Raw genomic sequence first — 17,783 nt, 5'->3', positions numbered from 1 at the left:
ATTTTGAATCACATATAGATATCTCATGCAACTAATAAGGTGTCACGGTTTATTCAGCAATGTACTGATCGCCATTAGGTAATGATCAAGCATATTCTACGTTATCTTCACGGAACCATCTCCCATGGTCTTGCTATCGTAGATCTACATTACAGTAGAAACTCGATAAATTAATACTCGATTATTTAATAAACTCTCTAAGATAATATTTTTTACTGGTCCCGACTCGGGGATAGGGTGCTAAATTAATAATTCGCTAAAATTATAAGATAATACATTTTTGATAATTTCTTTAGACCCCATATAAAATATAAATTAATAATTCCTTATATATAGCATATTACATGAAAGATTTATGAAGGTTTCTTGAAAAATGACTCAATTATCTTTTGTTTTTTGTTGAAATCAATTTCCCCTGAATCTCGTTTCTAATTTTCCTTAGCATGGTAAGAACTTCTGGTGTTGTTTTCTCATAGCTCTACAAGAAATTGTTCAATGTGATTGCCGCTTTAATAGCTTCGTTTCGCGAAGGGGGCTCCATTGTAGAACTTTCATCATCGATATCATCTTTATTAATTCCAATAACGCTTTCAATAATTTCTTCATCAGTCAACAACTGTGCAACTACATTTTCTTCTGGGTGAGTCAGAACATTCTACTATAAATTAATAAAATATTAATTAATATATAAATTAATAATTATTAATTTATCGATTAATTAATAACTCTTTTAATTAATAAATTTTGGTGGTCCCAAGTGTATTATTTTATAGAGTTTCTACTGTATTTATTATTCATACATTAGCAGATGTTGATTGAATTGCTTGCTCTACCCCCTTCCACTACAGGGACTTGTGAGTTTCTAGAACATAATATTATCGAATAGAGTTCCAAGAAATAGCACACCTTAGCCATCCCAACCCTTAGACAAAATACCTGGCTCTTGCGCACACTACAGTATAGATAAGTTGCCTAATGTCCTTATCACATGAGTTATATACTCCATGAATCTGTCTTCCTTCCTTATGGTGTGATAGTATTGGCGTCACCGATTTAGTAGCCAACGTTGTCTTTCACCAACCCACCAAACATCTTGAGATCAATTGATCTTCACTTCATCAAAGTCATCGTCCTTGCTCAGCCTTCGCTATGTGCCAATGTTTCCATGATTGTGATTATAAACGAAAAGGTCGGTCCAAGGTGTATGTAGAATACTATTTACCTCTCTTTATATTTGTTGTCATATCTATATTATATTTTTAAAATTTTAAAAGTATAGACTAGATATAGATATATTGTTGTCGGCTTATTTACACTATATATATATATATATATATATATATATATATATATATATAGGGGAGGGTTAACGTACAAATGAAATTAACGTGCTAAATATGAGAATCAAGTAGAGTAATTATATATACAAGTAAAGTAATTATGTAATATATAATTACTCTACTTGATTCTCACGTTTAGCACGTTAATTTCGTTTGTATTTGATCCAAACCCTATATATATATATATATATTATGTGTGTATTCTCGTTTGGAAATTAACGAAACCTATGAATTTATGACAAGGTATGAGGCATGCGTATATATGTAAACCTACAAGTGCTAGACATTTTAAAAGTATAGCTTCATATAAATGCGTAAACATAACTAAATATTATGATTAGAAAAATCAAATGTTTTTAGCCATCGTGTACTTGGAAAACATCTAGATCGTAACTAAAGTTCAGTTTGTTGGTACTTTGTAGTCACACTTTTATTTATGCAACAATTAATTTGTTGACTAAACATCCATCAATGACAACGACTTTGTTTAGGGAAATGATGGACCCGTGCGCATGCCGATTGGTTGAGAACTTGAGATGACAAATGGTTCTGCTGGTGGATCCGAAAACTTATTAAAGTTAGTTCGCCATTGAAGTCACAAACTAATTTTAGTTTAAGGGTCAAATCACATATTTAGATCAATCCACGTACAGGTTGTAAATTATCACACTTTTATTCTAGTCCTTCTCTATGAAAAGTGACACTTTGCGACTTAAAATAAAATAAAATACATTTAGTTGTTTTTTATTCGACATAAACACCCTTTTTTTCTCCTTAGATTCGATTAGAAGCATTTTCTTTCCCTTTTATTCTTGACACACTTTTGTGAAAGTTTCAAAAAATATGCACATTTGATTATAAGATTAATTTAGATGCTCGAGTGTATGTTGAACCGTTTAATGTCTTACACAGACTTATACCAGTAACCATCTAATCATACACTCTTATATGACCGTATAAATCAAATCAATAGGGGACTGGTTAATAATGCAAGTGGTACGCATGCTCTCTTCGGACAAAAATGGCAAAACAAAATGTTTGAAATCGCCCTCTAGATATGAATTAGATATATTAGATTATTGGAAGGGAAAGAAAACGAAATTCAACATTTCCATGATATCATTTATCAAATTCTAGGAAGTTTGCACTACAGTAGAAAATATTGCCAAATTTAGAAATCAAAAGAGTAGGGTTTGGAGAAAGGAACCTCCATCTTTAGTAACTACAACAAATAACGTTCTTCTAACCATTCCAAACAAAAACTAGTGATTACCATTTGCCAACCGTGTCTTTTTTATATCTTCTACTGCCCATTTTTCTTATTGTGACGCGTCCGCAATACAACTAAAGTCTAACCAACAAAATCGTGTATCAACTGACCTCCAAATTGTTGCTGAAGCTGTTGAACATGCTCAGCGTTCTGTCTGAGACCCAAAGTAAGTGAAACCGGACCCAAACCGGTTGCATCAAACGTGGCTCGAGGATAGGGCATGATGCTCATGAGCCGGTCCATGCCCGATAGAGGAATGTTGTATTGATCAGGCATAGGTTGTTTCTCATGGTCCCGTAGATGGCCGTGTGATTCGTCCACTGTTGAGTTTATATTGACACCTGGATTCCTTGAACACTCGGGTGGTTGTGTGTTTGACAATGAGCTCATGTCCATCCAGTTAGGGTCTTGACCGTCTGGTTGAGGGTGAGATGAGTTTGCTTCAGCCAAACCTTTTGTTTCAAGGGTGTGGATTTCTTCAACCATTGGTTTCCATATTCGAACTCTCGCATTTATGAACCAGTTGGAGACCTGATTTAAACAATGTATCAATACCATATAGCAAAAATTATTGTCTATGATTATGTTCATAATAGTTAAATTTTATTAGACAATCATGGCAAATGACAAGTACAAGGTCGGCCTATAAACTGAAAGCAACCATGTTACACTCTGAAAAGTCAAAGATTGCTTACCTGATTTCGTGTTAGGCCAGTTTGAGTTGCCAACATATGTTTGTCTGCATCCGAAGGGTACCTTCACATAGTACAATATATACTATATAATCAAACTTCATGTACATTTTATAACCATTTTTTGTACAAAAAATAACACTAACGCTTCAAAAATCAATTATTCACCACTTGCATTGCATATGGTGAATTCATTTATTCTTTAAAGCTTATGCACTCTATAAACTATACAAATTGGATTTCAATAACTCTAACTATGACATGTTGGCCAATAATAATTCATACTTAAAATGTAACTCGTGACACTTTTTAACTTTTATTTTCATTGCAATAAGCCATCCCACTTACATAATCATCATAAACTTACACTTAATTTCTACTTGATATCGATCACAAAGAATGTAACCTCCCCATTTTGCTAATAACCGTTCGCGTAAGTGAATTTGAGTGAACATCGATCGATCAGTGTAAATCTATATGATTATGCTAGTGACATTGCTCTTAAACTAAATTTAGAAGTTTACCTCCGGGGAGGCAGCGACGACGACGGTTACCGGTGTCAAGAGGCCGGCTCCATCGGGTTCGCCCCCGCTCGTCCGTACGTTCAAGCTCAAGAAACCCCGTAAGTACCCCCATAATTCTTGTCTAGATTTGTTGTTTCAAATAAATTTTTCTAACACTTTTGCTTGTGCAGGTGTGGATGTTGACGCATTCCAGGGTGGAGTTGGAGCAAGTATTCCCCCGCCAATGAGGGAAGGCTCGGTCAGCCTTCCCGAGGCGTCGACCCAGGCGTCCGTGCCTGCTTCCGCTGATTCCAGCCTTCCTGAGGCTGTTCCAGCTGAGAAGTTGTCTCCGCCGGCCGTGAGTGCAATTTTTACAGCATCTTTCACGGAGCCGGCGGTTACTGTTGCTGAGGAGGTGGCGCCAACAATGGCTACCACAGCGGCTGCCACTATACCTGCGCCACCGGCACCGATGGCCGGACCATCAGGTACGCGCCGGGCTTCCCGCCGATCTATGCCACCTTCCCGTCTACCTGACCTGTTGGATGGATTTCCTTTAGGTTCAGGTGATGGGTTTGGCGGCTATCGGCCTGTTATTGACCCTACAGGTACGTAGGGTTCTTTTTCCTTTGTATATTTTTATCATCTTTTCCTAACTGCCTTTGTTTCTTTTGCAGTGTCGGATTCCAATGAAGTGTATGTTCCAAGATGGAACATACGCCGAGGAACAACCCTTCGTACCCCTGTGGAGTGCGTGGACTGGGCTCGCCACGCTGCTCCTCATGGTGCGTTGGGGGAAGCCATGGCTAGCTACCAAGAGGGTAGGCTAACCAATGAGCTTCGGGTTCTCCAGGCCCGGACGCAGCCCCGCGTCGAGCTGCTTTGTCGTGAAAACGACAAGTTAAAAGCAGCTCGCGCCAAAGATGTATCTGAAGCGCGGGCTCTTCGGGAGGAGAACCGGCAGTTGGCCGCTGCCGCAGCCGAGAAGGAGAGAGCATTCAAGGCCCTCGAGGTTGAGGTCCAGGCGCGACTCGAGGCCCGCTCCAAGGCTGCCCAAGCTGTGAATGAACAGCTTCGGCTGGCTAAGGAGACTGCGCGAAACTCAACTGAGAGGGCTGTCAAGGCTGAAGCTGTTGCTGAGCCGCTTCGCGAAGAGAATGAGCAGCTTAAATGCAAATTAAAGGCTCTTCAGCATGCTCATGACGCCTTGGCAATGGAAGATGCCAAGAAGCTGCAGGAGATCCTTGACCAGAGGGGGGTGCTTGACCGCACTGAAAGGAAACTCAAAAGCGTCGAAGAGGCTGCCGCCAAGGAAGTTCAACTTGCCAACCTTGATAAAAGCGGAGCCGAACGTGCTTACAAAGAAAGTCAAGCTACCCTCCAATGGCTGCTTCGAGAAGCGTTGCCTCAGGTATCTTTATCTTTTTCTTTACGCTTTCCGGTCGTAATTAGAAAATGTTCTAACTTGTATTCTTTTGTAGGTTGTGCGTCGGGTCCTTTCAGAGACCTCTTATGACGATGCGATGAGTGCAGCCCTCAACGCTTCTCATGAGGATGGGGAGAAGACTGGCTTCCTGCTTGGTCTTGGGTTTGCTGAGAGAGGCTTTCCGCCCTCCAACTTCCCTTTATTCAATGTTAATACTGAAGCTGCTTATGACCAAGCTGTGAACCAGTACGCTGCCTTCCCGCATCCAGTGGTGGAGAAGGTGAATGAAGCTGCTGCTGCTGATGATGGGCTAAACATCCTTAAGGCTTTCCTTGGGCAGCCGCTCTCTGACGGTGCTGGTCCAAGCGGAGGTGGCCCTGAAGCCTGATCTTGAAGATCCCTTCCCACTGCTAGGATAGACTTAGCTTTGTATAGATTTCTTTTAGGCGGGTAGTTACCCGGCCACTGTTGTAATATATCATTGAAATATACGATTGTTATTCCTTTCATTGGATTCTTTGCTTTATAAACTTATGACTTGCATACTTAGTTTAAAATAGCAATTTTCCAAGTGTTTAGAATAAGAACCTTTGAACGTGGTTGATAATGGGTTAAAGTTTTGCTTTCTCCTTCGTGATTGTGCGGGTAGAACCGTCACTTGCACTTGGTAAGATGGCTAAACTTTAACCTTCATCTGACCTGCGTGTAGGTTTTCCTTTTCGAAATTTCTAAGGCATTAAGATAAGTTAACCTTTGAACGTGGTTGATAATAGGAAGTCTTGCTTCCTCTTTCGTGATTGTGCGGGTAGAACCGTCACTTGCACTTAGTAGGATGGCAAAACTTTACCCTTATCTGACCTGCGTGTAGGTTTTTCTCACCTTTTGAGGATAAGTTAACCTTTGAACGTGGTTGATAATAGGTGTGAAGTTTTGCTTCCTCTTTCGTGATAGCGCGGGTAGAACCGTCACTTGCACTTGGTAGGATGGCAAAACTTTACCCATACCTGACCTGCGTGTAGGTTTTACTTACCTTTTTAAGAATTTTGTTTTGAACCGTTCGACGCGCGGTTGTCGATAGGTTAGTGTTCATCTTCCTTTCATGATTCGTGCGGATAGACCGGCACTTTCATTTAATGGAATAATTGAACTCTTCTCCTTCAACTGACCTGCGTGAAGGTTTGCCTGTTGAGGATAAGTTAACCTTTGAACGTGGCTGATAATAGGTGTGAAGTTTTGCTTCCTCTTTCGTGATTGTGCGGGTAGACCCGTCACTTGCACTTAGTAGGATGGCATAACTTTACCCATATCTGACCTGCGTATAGGTTTACCTTTTCCTCTTAAGAATTTTGAACTGTCCCACGCGCGGTTGTTGATAGGTTGGTGCAGTTCCCTCGAATGATTCATGCGGATAGACCAGCACTTTCATATGGTAACTTTTTTCCCCTTCAACTGACCTGCGTGAAGGTTTATCATGCTTTTTGGGTTCGTGCGGGTAGGACCGCCTTCCCATGCAATGACGTTTTTTGTAATTATGCGGTGAAAACCGGCATATTAGTGTGTACAAAAGTATAAATGTAAATCATCAGCTTCGACGTTTGAAAGAGAATCATTTCCATTAGAAGTGGCTCTTGGCCTTTTCTGTACAAATTGGAATTGATTACATGCAAACTGTGTAATTGAACTCCCTTCCATGTTGGGACAGGAGTGCCATCGAGCCGACACGCACCTGTTTCGGGATCTCGTTCTTTACGCAGCATGTAGTCTCCATATTGAAGCTGATTTTTTATTCATGTTTACCCCAGCCATGGTTCCACACGCACCTGCCTGCCTGCTTAGCTTTTATTTCGCCACGAGGTGTGCGAGCGTCCCATCTCTGACGAATGTTTCGACCATGTCTTTTACGTCTATGCATTCTTCAGTGTTGTGGCCTTTTGTTCTGTGATAGTCACAGTACTTGTTCCGATCAGCATCGTGACGATGTCGGATTACTGGAGGCTTTGGCCATGGGAGCTCTTCAGTAGCAAATATGTCAGTGACGCTTTTGGTAAGTGGCGTCCATCTGGAGTTCCGGTGCAGCTTTACATTATCCCTTTCACCCAATCGGTGCTGTAAGCCGGATGAGGTGTCAAAGTTTACCCTTGACTGCCAAATGCCGTGCTTCCGTTTTTTGTTCAATCGGGCGGTGAGGACGTTGTCCTCTCTCGTCCTCTGGGTGTAAAGGTTTGTGCTCTGCGGAAGGTCTCTACCCAGTTGCTTCTCCGTTTCCGCATAGCGTTTAGCTGCTGTCATGATGCCATCCCATGTGGATGGCATTCCATCTTTACCCGTTAGGGTGCGGATAAGCTCTGGGTCCTGCGCGCCCTGGATGAAGGCTGCGCGAACAAGATCCTCGCTGATATTGCCCAAACTTAACTTCTTTGAGTTGAAGCGAGTGATGAAGTTTGGCAGAGATTCATCTTCTTCCCGTATGCATTTGAGGATTGTCCATTGCTCCTCGGTATATTTTCGCTGCTGGCTGAAGTGTTGGCTAAACTTCTGCTGGAAGTCTGCCCAGTCGTAAATGTGGTTAACCGGTAAACGATCGAACCAAACCCTAGCAGCCCCCACCAGCGTCATTTGAAACATGTAACACCACGTGGGTTCCGTCCAGTTGCTGACGGTTGCCCCTGCTATGAACCTGTTCAAATGGTCGTCTGGGTCGGACATACCATCATAAGTGCCTATGTTGGGCATTTGTTTGGCACTTTTTGGGGCAATTGCTTCCGCAATGTCCCTTGCAAATTTGGACGTTCCCGCATTTGCAACGTTCGGTCTGTACGTTTTGGAGAAGTCTCGTGAACTTCCACCTGTGCTTTTTGGTTTGAAGGTTTGTCCAAAATGCCTTCTCGGTTGGGAGTCCGTTTCCTTATGCTTCCCTTTTGCCCTATGGCGAGGGTTCGCGTCGGAGTCGGATTCCTCCGAGTCATTGTCCAAGTATTCTTCGAATTCGTCAGCCTGTTGGACGGAACGCAAGCGTTCGTCCAACTCAGCTTGGAATTCCTTTTGTCGTGCCTCCGCCCATGCCTTAACTTCATCGAGAGTTTGGCGGGGGAGTCTTGTTCGTTTTTTAAACTGGGTATCGGTGAATCCCAGTGGGCGATTATTTACTGCACTTGCCCCGGCTTGGGTAACTGGGGTAGTGTTCGTAAAATTTACTTCACTTGCCCCGGCTTGGGTAACCGGGGTAGTGTTTGTAAAAACTGTGTTGCCGGTATTCCCTCCAGTAGCTGGGGTTGTGGTTACCGGAGTTTCTTTAACCATCTTTCTAGAAGTTTGAAAAAACTGGAGAAAAATGAAGTTCTAGCTTTATGCACGGATGGCGCCAATGAAGAAACACTAACCGGACCCCGGGCAGATTACTGGTAACCTGGGGGTTGGAGAGATATTTCCCACGAGGGGTTAGACCCTTGGAAGATGGTTCTTCTGATAACCTGCAAAACAGACACCGTGAGCTCGTCACTGAGAAGGGGGGGTTCCTCCTTGTGACCACCCTCCGGCGTGAGAATCAGACTAGATTGCTCTTTAAATATAAAAGTATATTAAGAGATTGCTAGAGGAGATATCAGGTATATATGATGATAATATGATAAGATATGATGGTCATACCATTTGGGGTATTTATAGCCGAAGGTAGGTTTCCAAGGGGTTTAGCCGGCCCAACACGCTACCAACTGTAACCTATGCACGTGCCCTGCCTGTGAGTGGTGGATAGGTAGCGGCTGACACAGAGCAGGCGTGTCGTGCACTCTTCCTCTTCTGCCAACAACAGGCTAGGCACGTGGTATGGCAGGAGTTGGTGGGTAGGCGGCGGCTATTGGTCACAGTGCTGTGGCGTGCTGTCTGCCATGCTGCTGTCAGCGAGCTGTCGCATTCTTGGTCAGATCTTTTGTCTGTACCTCGTCAGGTATCACACAAAAGATCCTCCATCATACGGACTGGCTCATTTAGGCGGGAGTTTTCCCCCTCCCGCCTTTGCTCATTCCTTCAGGTGACACTGGGGAGAGTTAAGTGCCTAGTGCGTGTAGCCATGCTGCGCGGGTGGCCTTCCCTCATGGCTTGTATCCAAGGCTGCGGGAACAGGCGGAGTCCTTCACCATGGGAGGCATTTCCTGCGGGACCAGCTTGCATACTGCGCGTAAGGACGTCACTTCTCTGAGCATGGTTGGTCCTGCGGATCCAGTTGGTCTCTGCGCAGACGTCCCTGTTTAAGGTGAGTCTTGCGGGTCCAACTGGGCTCTGCTGGGACCTACCTCTTCAGTCATTAGTTAAACTCTCAGTATAAATTATGATTAGAGAAGTTATGGTTTGAGTTATTAAAATCCAGTTCGAATATAAACCATCATTACCGAGCTATTATATATATTACAAAGAATTAATATGTAGTAATAAATCTAGAGAGAGAGAGAGAGAGGAATTACGGGTGAAGGAAATGATCAAATAACCAAGTTTTAAGAACCGCTATAGCTCGTTCTGGTAGACCTCTCTGCGGCCTCCACACCGGTTGCTGCGGTACAAAGAATCCAGCAGCACCACCACCGGATGACTTTATCCGAGAAGTACTCGTTGCATTAGCATCTAAAGTTTTACTCACATTGGTAGAAGAACAAAAGCCCTCTCCCACCGTTTTTATCATCTGCGACAATTGCTCGGATATCACGTTCTTGACATGATAAAAATGTCGCGAAAGTGCCTTAAGAGCCAAACAAACATAGGGAGTGGCAGCACTAAGTCCAGCCACTGTCTCAAAAGATGAAATCACCATCTGCATCTGCTGCAAATACTGCTTGTACCTTTTGCATACCTTGTGAAACCAAACAAATCAAGAAAAGAAGAATTGATCATTGGGGAATGATAATTGAAAAAGTAAAGAAACATTAGCTGTGTCATGTGGATCATGCACTAAACGTTAGAAATGTGAGACACCAAGTGGAGTCTAGGGCCGTCGGGAAAAGTGTGATGGGAAGTGAAGGAACAATCATGCTGAGGGTTTGAAACTTTATTAGTGACAAAAAGTGAGGTGATCTACAGTTGAAGCTTCTTTAATCTGTTCCCTAATTGCAAGAAAATCTCAATCATTCAATTTACAAAAACTTCAAAGAAAAGTATTAATAAAAAGCTTAAAAACCTTATGTTAAGCTTATATCCATTAATTTAAAGTCCATCACAAATAAAGAGTTTGAAAATTGGTTTTTAATAATTGTAAGCGACATATTGACCGACAAATTATTCATACCTACACTTTGATCAATCGCAATCCTAACTTTCATGATTGTTTTTAATAGCAATCCATGTAGCATAATCTTCATAGATTTATACTTGTTCTTTTCTCTCAAGGTGATGATTATGAACGAAGTGAAGAAATGTGCAATCGAAATCGAAATATATGATGATTATGGTGTTAGGATTGCTCTTGACAACAAAAGTAAACTAAGAATCATCATTGATCAAACGACAAATATAAAATTTTAGTCAAATGCTTATTAAACATTTGGCTAAAACTAGGGCTGAAAGAGAGCTAGATCAAGAACTTTAGGTTAAGCTAATATCCAATTTTATAATTGTTACTAGTTGTTCAAAATAATAATATTATTATTATTATTATTATTATGAATTAAATAAAAGTGAAAAAGTACGTTTAAGATCTAGAAGGAAGCCATAATTACAACTAGACTCTTGATTACTATACTTACACCATCTAGTAATCTAAAAAAATCAGATATTAATAATAACTTACCTCCTCTTGCATATACAACAGCCTGGCCTTCTTCCTCTGAAACTCAGGCCGGACAGATTCAGAACCGGAGTTAACCCGACCACCAACATGCTCATCCGACCCACCCGGACAATCCGAAACCCTACTCATTTCCTCTTCAAGAATCTTGTGCGAGTATGCATCATGACATGTTTGAGCTAACTCCTGATACCCTACTTCACAACTCCCACTCAACAGTTCTTGTGCAGGCTTTATATACTTCGAGTTCTTCAATATTGTAGCGTACCCAGTAAACGGCCCCAGCGGCCCAGTATTCCGATGAGCAAAACCCACGAAAGATTTCGGATCCGGGTTGGGTAAAAGATCCGACTTGAGAGGGTTTTGACCAGATTGTAAAATGGGTTCATTGTCTTTAAGGTGCGGAATTGATGAAACTGATGAAAGTGATAAAGACAAGCCTTGAGGAGGTAGTGCAAGAGTGACATGATGTTCTTGATGAAGGGCATTATCGTAAAATGGCGAAGAACTGAAACTGTGCGTGTGGTCTTGATGGTTATGGTTATAGCCATGATCTATACTCATCCAATGATCACTTGCAACTTGTTGAGAAGACACAACAGGTTTCCAAATATTATTACAGTCTTGTGTGTACGGCAAGTTAGCATAAGTTGTTACATCATTTGAAGGATCTTGAATATTATTATTATTATTATTATTATCATGAGACAAAAAACCATGGGTTGTAGGTAGTAAAAGCTGTGAAGGTAAGACATTTGGGTTGTTATATGGTTGTTCAAACTGATGATGATGGTTAAGGTCAACGGAGTTTTGTTGGAATCTTAACTTATGTCGCCGGTTTTTCTGGGCTACATGAGATTCCACTCTCAGATTGTTCATCTCCATAGATAGACTAGAATTTAATAATAGTTTAATGATTCCTGCATGGACATATTAATAATACAAATTAATTTAAGCTACAAGAAGTATCACATCCTTCAATGATAAACAGTGTTACACACAGTAGCACAGGCAGTATATTAAATGGAAAAATGATAACTTTACAGAATGACAGGATCAGTAACGTGGCATGTACACACGTACACACAAAATCAAACGAAACCCAAGGGAAATTTTGAAAGCCACATGAGAAATTCAGTGACAGAGTTAAAGATCTGATGGATCATGGAGTTGGATCTTCAAGTGTGGGTTTGTGTGTAAGTTAAGTTGTGTACTGATATTTTCATTCATAAGAACTTACTTACCTAGCTTTGAAAAGACATTGTGGACATATAGGATAAGAGGTGCCGGCCGGAGAGAGTGGATTGGGCACCGTGTGCGGCGGAGAAGTGTGTGTGGAAAGTGGCATAAGAGAGGCGAGGGTGGGGGAGAGAGAGAGAGCGATATTTGTGGATGAGAGAGAGAGAGAAGGAGAACAATGATTACAAAGGTGATAATTCCAGTTGGCTATTTAGGTGACCTAAATAACACTGTTGTGTATTGGGGGTTTAACGGCGTTGAGAGTTAACGGCAAATATTATATGTCTCTCCATGACCTAAAGAACAATGTGTTGTTCAAGAATTCACAACTCCATATTTGTATTTAGTGAAAACTCTTAAAATAGCAAATTCTAAACAGAGAAAAATCAAAATAGCCCAAATATCTTAAGGATTTTTAAAGTAACCCGACAAATTTGGGCTGGGACGATACCTAGGCCGGAAGATCTTTAATATAAAGGAGCAGACCAAATACGTAAAGAATGTTGCTGGACACGCGTAAAATTTTGAAAATGTTGAAGGAACATACCATATTTCTGACTTAACTTTTCTTTTCAGAAAGCGGTCTTCACAGACGGTTTTTTTTATGTTTTCTATCTTATTCACACAAATTTTTAAAATCTTGGAAAATGTCTCTTTTAATTTTCGTCTTGAGAGACACATTTGAGAGGAATTTGTTCCAAGTAGACGAGATTTTTATTTCTTCTTACATGTTGGAATCCTGTCCACACCGACAAGATTTATTTAAATTCCGCCTCGGTCCAAATTTTTTGGGTTATTTTGGGAATACTCAAGATGTTTGGGCTATTTTGATGTTTCTTTCTCTAAAAATGAGCTATTTTAAAAATTTTTTCTTATATTTATGTGACTTTATTTTCTATATTGTTGTATGGATTAGTTGTAAGTGATTATGACTTATGAGTGTGAAATAGAGAAAAATTATTGTTTGAGAAAATTTTGAGAAATAATGTTCGTCTTCTATAATTTTTGAATGATTTTTAAAAACGGTTTTCAGGTGGGAGAAAACATAATAATAAAAGTATAAAAAATATTATTTACTTGAAATAGAAAGAGAAAACATAGTATTTTTTATTGTAATTATAAAGATTAAGAAACTACGAGAATGCTCTTATATGGTGTTGACAAAGGTGGGACTGCTGGCCGGTCAAGCAGGTCATTCATTAACTCTTAGATCATTTGAGTATGCTGATTTTTATATATAAAATATTTTTAAAAGTCAGTTTTTTTAAGAAAAAAACAAGTTGAAACATATGCTTACGAAGAAGTGAACCTTGTGATGATCCATTTATCCTTCACTTAAGAAATTTTAATTCCGTAGTTTGTCTTTGATTTTAAATGATATCAAATATATTGTATGCTATATTCCCATGAAATCATTTCATTTACTCAAGGATAAGTAGATTTGGTTCTAATTCAAGATGTGTAAATGTAAACGAGTATCTTATTTTGTGTAACATGTCTTTATTTGTATAACTTTATGTAATAAAATTATAAACTTATGTTCTTTTAAGAATATTAACAAAATGATTACCTGTGATGTTAGTATTGTAAGTTTCGTATTTCAAATTGCTAGATAGATTTCTAAATTATCGTGTATTGAATTAAAGTATTTTGTACATATATGAATCCAATTATCATATAGGACATGAAGTTTCTATAAATAATGAGAGCGTTCATTTATTCATAAATGAGTTGGTAATTTGTACCTAAAGCGTACCTAGGGTAATTTGCTCCACTAAACATTTTCTTAAACTAAGATCACTGATGCACAAATCATCTTACTAGTTTAAATGTGGTGATCACCTTTTACAAACGTTTTATTGTATTAATAATGTAGTGATCACCTTCTTCATTTTACTAATCTCAACAAATATTAGTGATTGCCTATATATCTCGCAAATAACTAAACAAGTTTAGTGATATTCTCACAAGCTTCTCAGTCAAACAATGATAGGATTGATAGTGGTCACCAAACTATTGCACAAAAGAATGAGATGATGGAAGTTGTAAAATAACTCATCTATTTTGCTTTATAATCTATGTTTGATCTTGTATCGTTTTACAGATGATGTTAGAATACTATTGGAATCCCCTTCAAATTAGTGGTGAAGAGTTCCTAACGGTACTTTACAAGAATGGTGATCGGCTATTGAATGTAAGTAACTTAGAGTATTTTTTGTACATCATTCCATGTGATCTCCCCTTCCTTTATATAGAGGAAGGGAATAGAGAAAAGGAATTAAAATGAATACTCTTTGGGCATAACCCTCTAATGCATTTCCTAGATATGCATAGGTATATGCATATCTTAGATATGTATATTAAAGTGCTAGAGCAAATTAAATGGATTGGATAATTCCAATCCAACAGGCTCTGAAGCAAGCAAGCTAGCCTATCTCCAAGTCACCTGGATAATTCCACCATCAAAACCGGTGTTCAACAATTTCTTGGTTAAACTTGCGATCACGTGCAAATACGTCACTTACCCTATAGTACAAAAACACATATAACTAGTTGTGTGCTGCTGAGTAACTTGTTCTATTCATTTTTCTTATATAATCATCTTAAATTGGATTGGATTGAGTTTGGATGAATTCTCTTAAGCTCGAATTAAAATTACAATTATCACTAATCTATTTAAATCTAGAATCATAGAAATCACACACCTTATTTATTATGCGAAAAACCTTGTAGATAATGCAAGGTAAAAGTTGAATTTTGTTGTTTAAAATAAAAAAATAAAAATTTAACCGTTTAAATTAAAATCACGTAATTAACACGTTTTAACTTCATTATTCTTGTAGCATACCCAACTTAAAATGAGTTTAGATTGAATATAATGTTGGGGGTCATCCTCTTATGTTCCATATAGATAAGTCAAACGAATAAAGTCAAGAAAATTTAACGGTCATAAAATCGTATAGTTTGCATATTTAGTGTATGAATTAAAATCTATAAAGTTGTTTTATTTTCATATTTAAGTTATCATGTGCTAAAATTTGTTATATAGTAATAGTAGTATAAAACTTAATGATTTAAAATCACGTTTACAAATTTATTTAAAAAAACGGTTTGCAAGTGAGCACTCTAGAATACGTTTGAAAAATGCAAATAGATGCATATAATTTAGGATGGTTGAACATATTTTTACTGAGAGAACAGTAAATAATTTTAATTCATATATTCTTGTTTGTTAAAATGCAAAGCCATAACTCATGGTAGCATGTCACAAGGTTAAACAAAAATCAAGTAAGACACGACAAAACCCATAAGACTTGTCATATCTGAACCTGTCAAACCCATTTATTGTTGCATAGGGTCGGTATTCGGGCATCGGGTCAGATCGGGGTGTAGCAACAGATATGAAGAGAAGACACACGAAACCCATTAGCATTTCAATACAAATAAAAACTTAATTTTATAAGGAAAATATCATGATTAATATCTAAGTCCACTTCTGAAATCACGCCTATTGATGTCTATATAGACTCCCAACTTAATTTCCAATAGCCCGCGGGTCCGTCAAACCCACCTTGAAAAAATGTTTAATATTAAAAAGTTAAACGCTGCAGAGATATCCAAGTTCGTTATATTATATTGTTAATCATTTCATAACAAAAATTGACACCGTTAATATTCACTAGTTTATGCTTGTTTAATTGAGATTGTAAACTTTATAACTAAACTAATCATAAGTATTAATAAAACCACAAGGTAATTTGTTTAAGAATAGAAAGGACGTCTAAAATTTGAACAAAGCATAAAATAAGCATGGTAAAAAGCTATGTGTTAGAGATGCGATTAATGTGCGCGATAAATGAGGTGGCAATCCTAATGACTTGGTGAACACCAAACGCGCCCTCTCCCTTCCTGCATATATATTTGCGTGATGTGTGTTGGTTTATTCATTTGTTAGAACAACTTTCTTATATGTTTTTAATGAAATAAATTAAGAAGTTCGTTTCATTAGAAAACTTAAAAATATACTTCATATTTTTTAATGAAATAAATTTAAAAGCATCATTTGTAATAAGTTCCTCATATATTTTATTAAATATTTTACTTAAAAAACGACTTTAATTTGACATTCAAACTTATAAATTTCGGATATTTAGAGGCTTTTTTTTTTCTTTTGAAAGGTCAATTTTATAAAATAAAATAAAATAAAAGGATCACTTACAAGAAGCAAGAAACTAGAGCTGAGCATGGTTCAGTTCGGTTATTAGACGAAACTCAAACCGAAACCGAAGTAATCGGTTATTTGAATATGCAAACCGAATAGAAACTAGGGCTGAGCATGGTTCGGTTCGGTTATTAGACGAAACCCAAACCGAAACCGAAGTAATCGGTTATTTGAATATGCAAACCATTCGGTTTTCGGTTTTTCAGTTAATTTTGGTTTCAGTTATGTTATTTTCGGTTTTTTAAATTATATGTTGACATTGCAAAAAAAAATTAAATAATGAAAATGTATATTTTAAGTTTGTATAAGAACATGTTAGAGCACCACACTCCACGTATATATTGAATTCAAAAACAAAAATAGTCACGTGTTACGTGGAACTATACGAATACAAAGTTAAATAGAGTTTAAAAATTAAAAAGCAAAAAGTTTAGTCCCGATCTTCATTAATCATCTTATTTATTTATCTTGAAAATTTAGTTCATTTCTCATCATCTTGATAATATTTATCATCCTCAATCGGTTCAGTTCGGTTTTTTTCGGTTTTTTAAAAATGAATAACCGAATTGAAATCGAAATTTCGGTTTTTAAAAAAACAAAAAATTAACCGTCGGTTAATGCTTCGGTTTGGTTTTTTCGGTGCGATTTTTTCGGTTAATTCGATTTTCTGCTCACCATACAAGAAACCCCAAGTACAAAGAAAACAAAAGAGATAAACACCAAATAACTAACTCATACAAGAAACTACAAATGAAAGTTCACGAAATTAAAACGACATTACTTCTCCCACTCTAGACTCAGTCTCTTGTTTCGGTTACTTACCCAAAGAATGACATGGCCTTAATGTCATTTATTAATTTCGCCATTGAGAACACCTTATTATTGAATAACATATCGTTTCTCGTTAACCATATCAACCAACAAGTTACTAATACAATAGATTGAATTGTCTCGCATTCCATCTTATTCTCATTGTATATGGTTGGATATTTTATTATTTCCTGTACATGAGCAAGTAATTATTCCCGACAGCTTCACCCATTCAAGAATAATAGACCAGATCCAACGTGTTACCTCACATGAACCATCAAATGCAAAGATGACTCTGTTGCTACACCACACAACACACATTTATTGTTTCTCATAATCACGCCTCTTGCCATAAGCGCTTCTTTTTTAGCCATCTAATCCATTAACTGTCCCCAAACAAAACAATTAACTTTTATTGGAATGTTTTTCAACCAGTAATTTCCTTCAACTACATGATGTTGTGCATTATCCAGCCCCTACCTTAATGTTTTTACCAAGAATTCACAAGCCG

The 17,783-nt window shown here is 38.2% G+C and overlaps 1 protein-coding gene across 1 annotated transcript; it reads right to left on the bottom strand.

Moving 5' to 3' along the window:
• Positions 1-2,625: 2,625 nt before the first annotated feature.
• LOC143606419 (BEL1-like homeodomain protein 8) lies at positions 2,626-11,886 on the bottom strand. Its single transcript, XM_077082192.1, has 4 exons — positions 11,005-11,886; positions 9,689-10,071; positions 3,306-3,366; positions 2,626-3,141 (listed from the first exon to the last, which is right to left on the bottom strand). Exons 1-4 carry the CDS (start codon positions 11,884-11,886, stop codon positions 2,692-2,694), a joined length of 1,776 nt encoding a protein of 591 aa, XP_076938307.1. The 3' UTR covers positions 2,626-2,691.
• Between the last annotated feature and the right edge of the window lie 5,897 nt (positions 11,887-17,783).

Source organism: Bidens hawaiensis, unplaced genomic scaffold (assembly GCF_021521415.1).
Source record: "Bidens hawaiensis isolate Kalapana, Puna unplaced genomic scaffold, B.hawaiensis_p1.1 tig00074749_1, whole genome shotgun sequence".
Lineage (NCBI taxonomy): Eukaryota > Viridiplantae > Streptophyta > Magnoliopsida > Asterales > Asteraceae > Bidens > Bidens hawaiensis.
The sequence above is the reverse complement of the archived record's forward strand: the minus strand, read 5'-3'. Positions and strand labels throughout refer to the sequence as shown.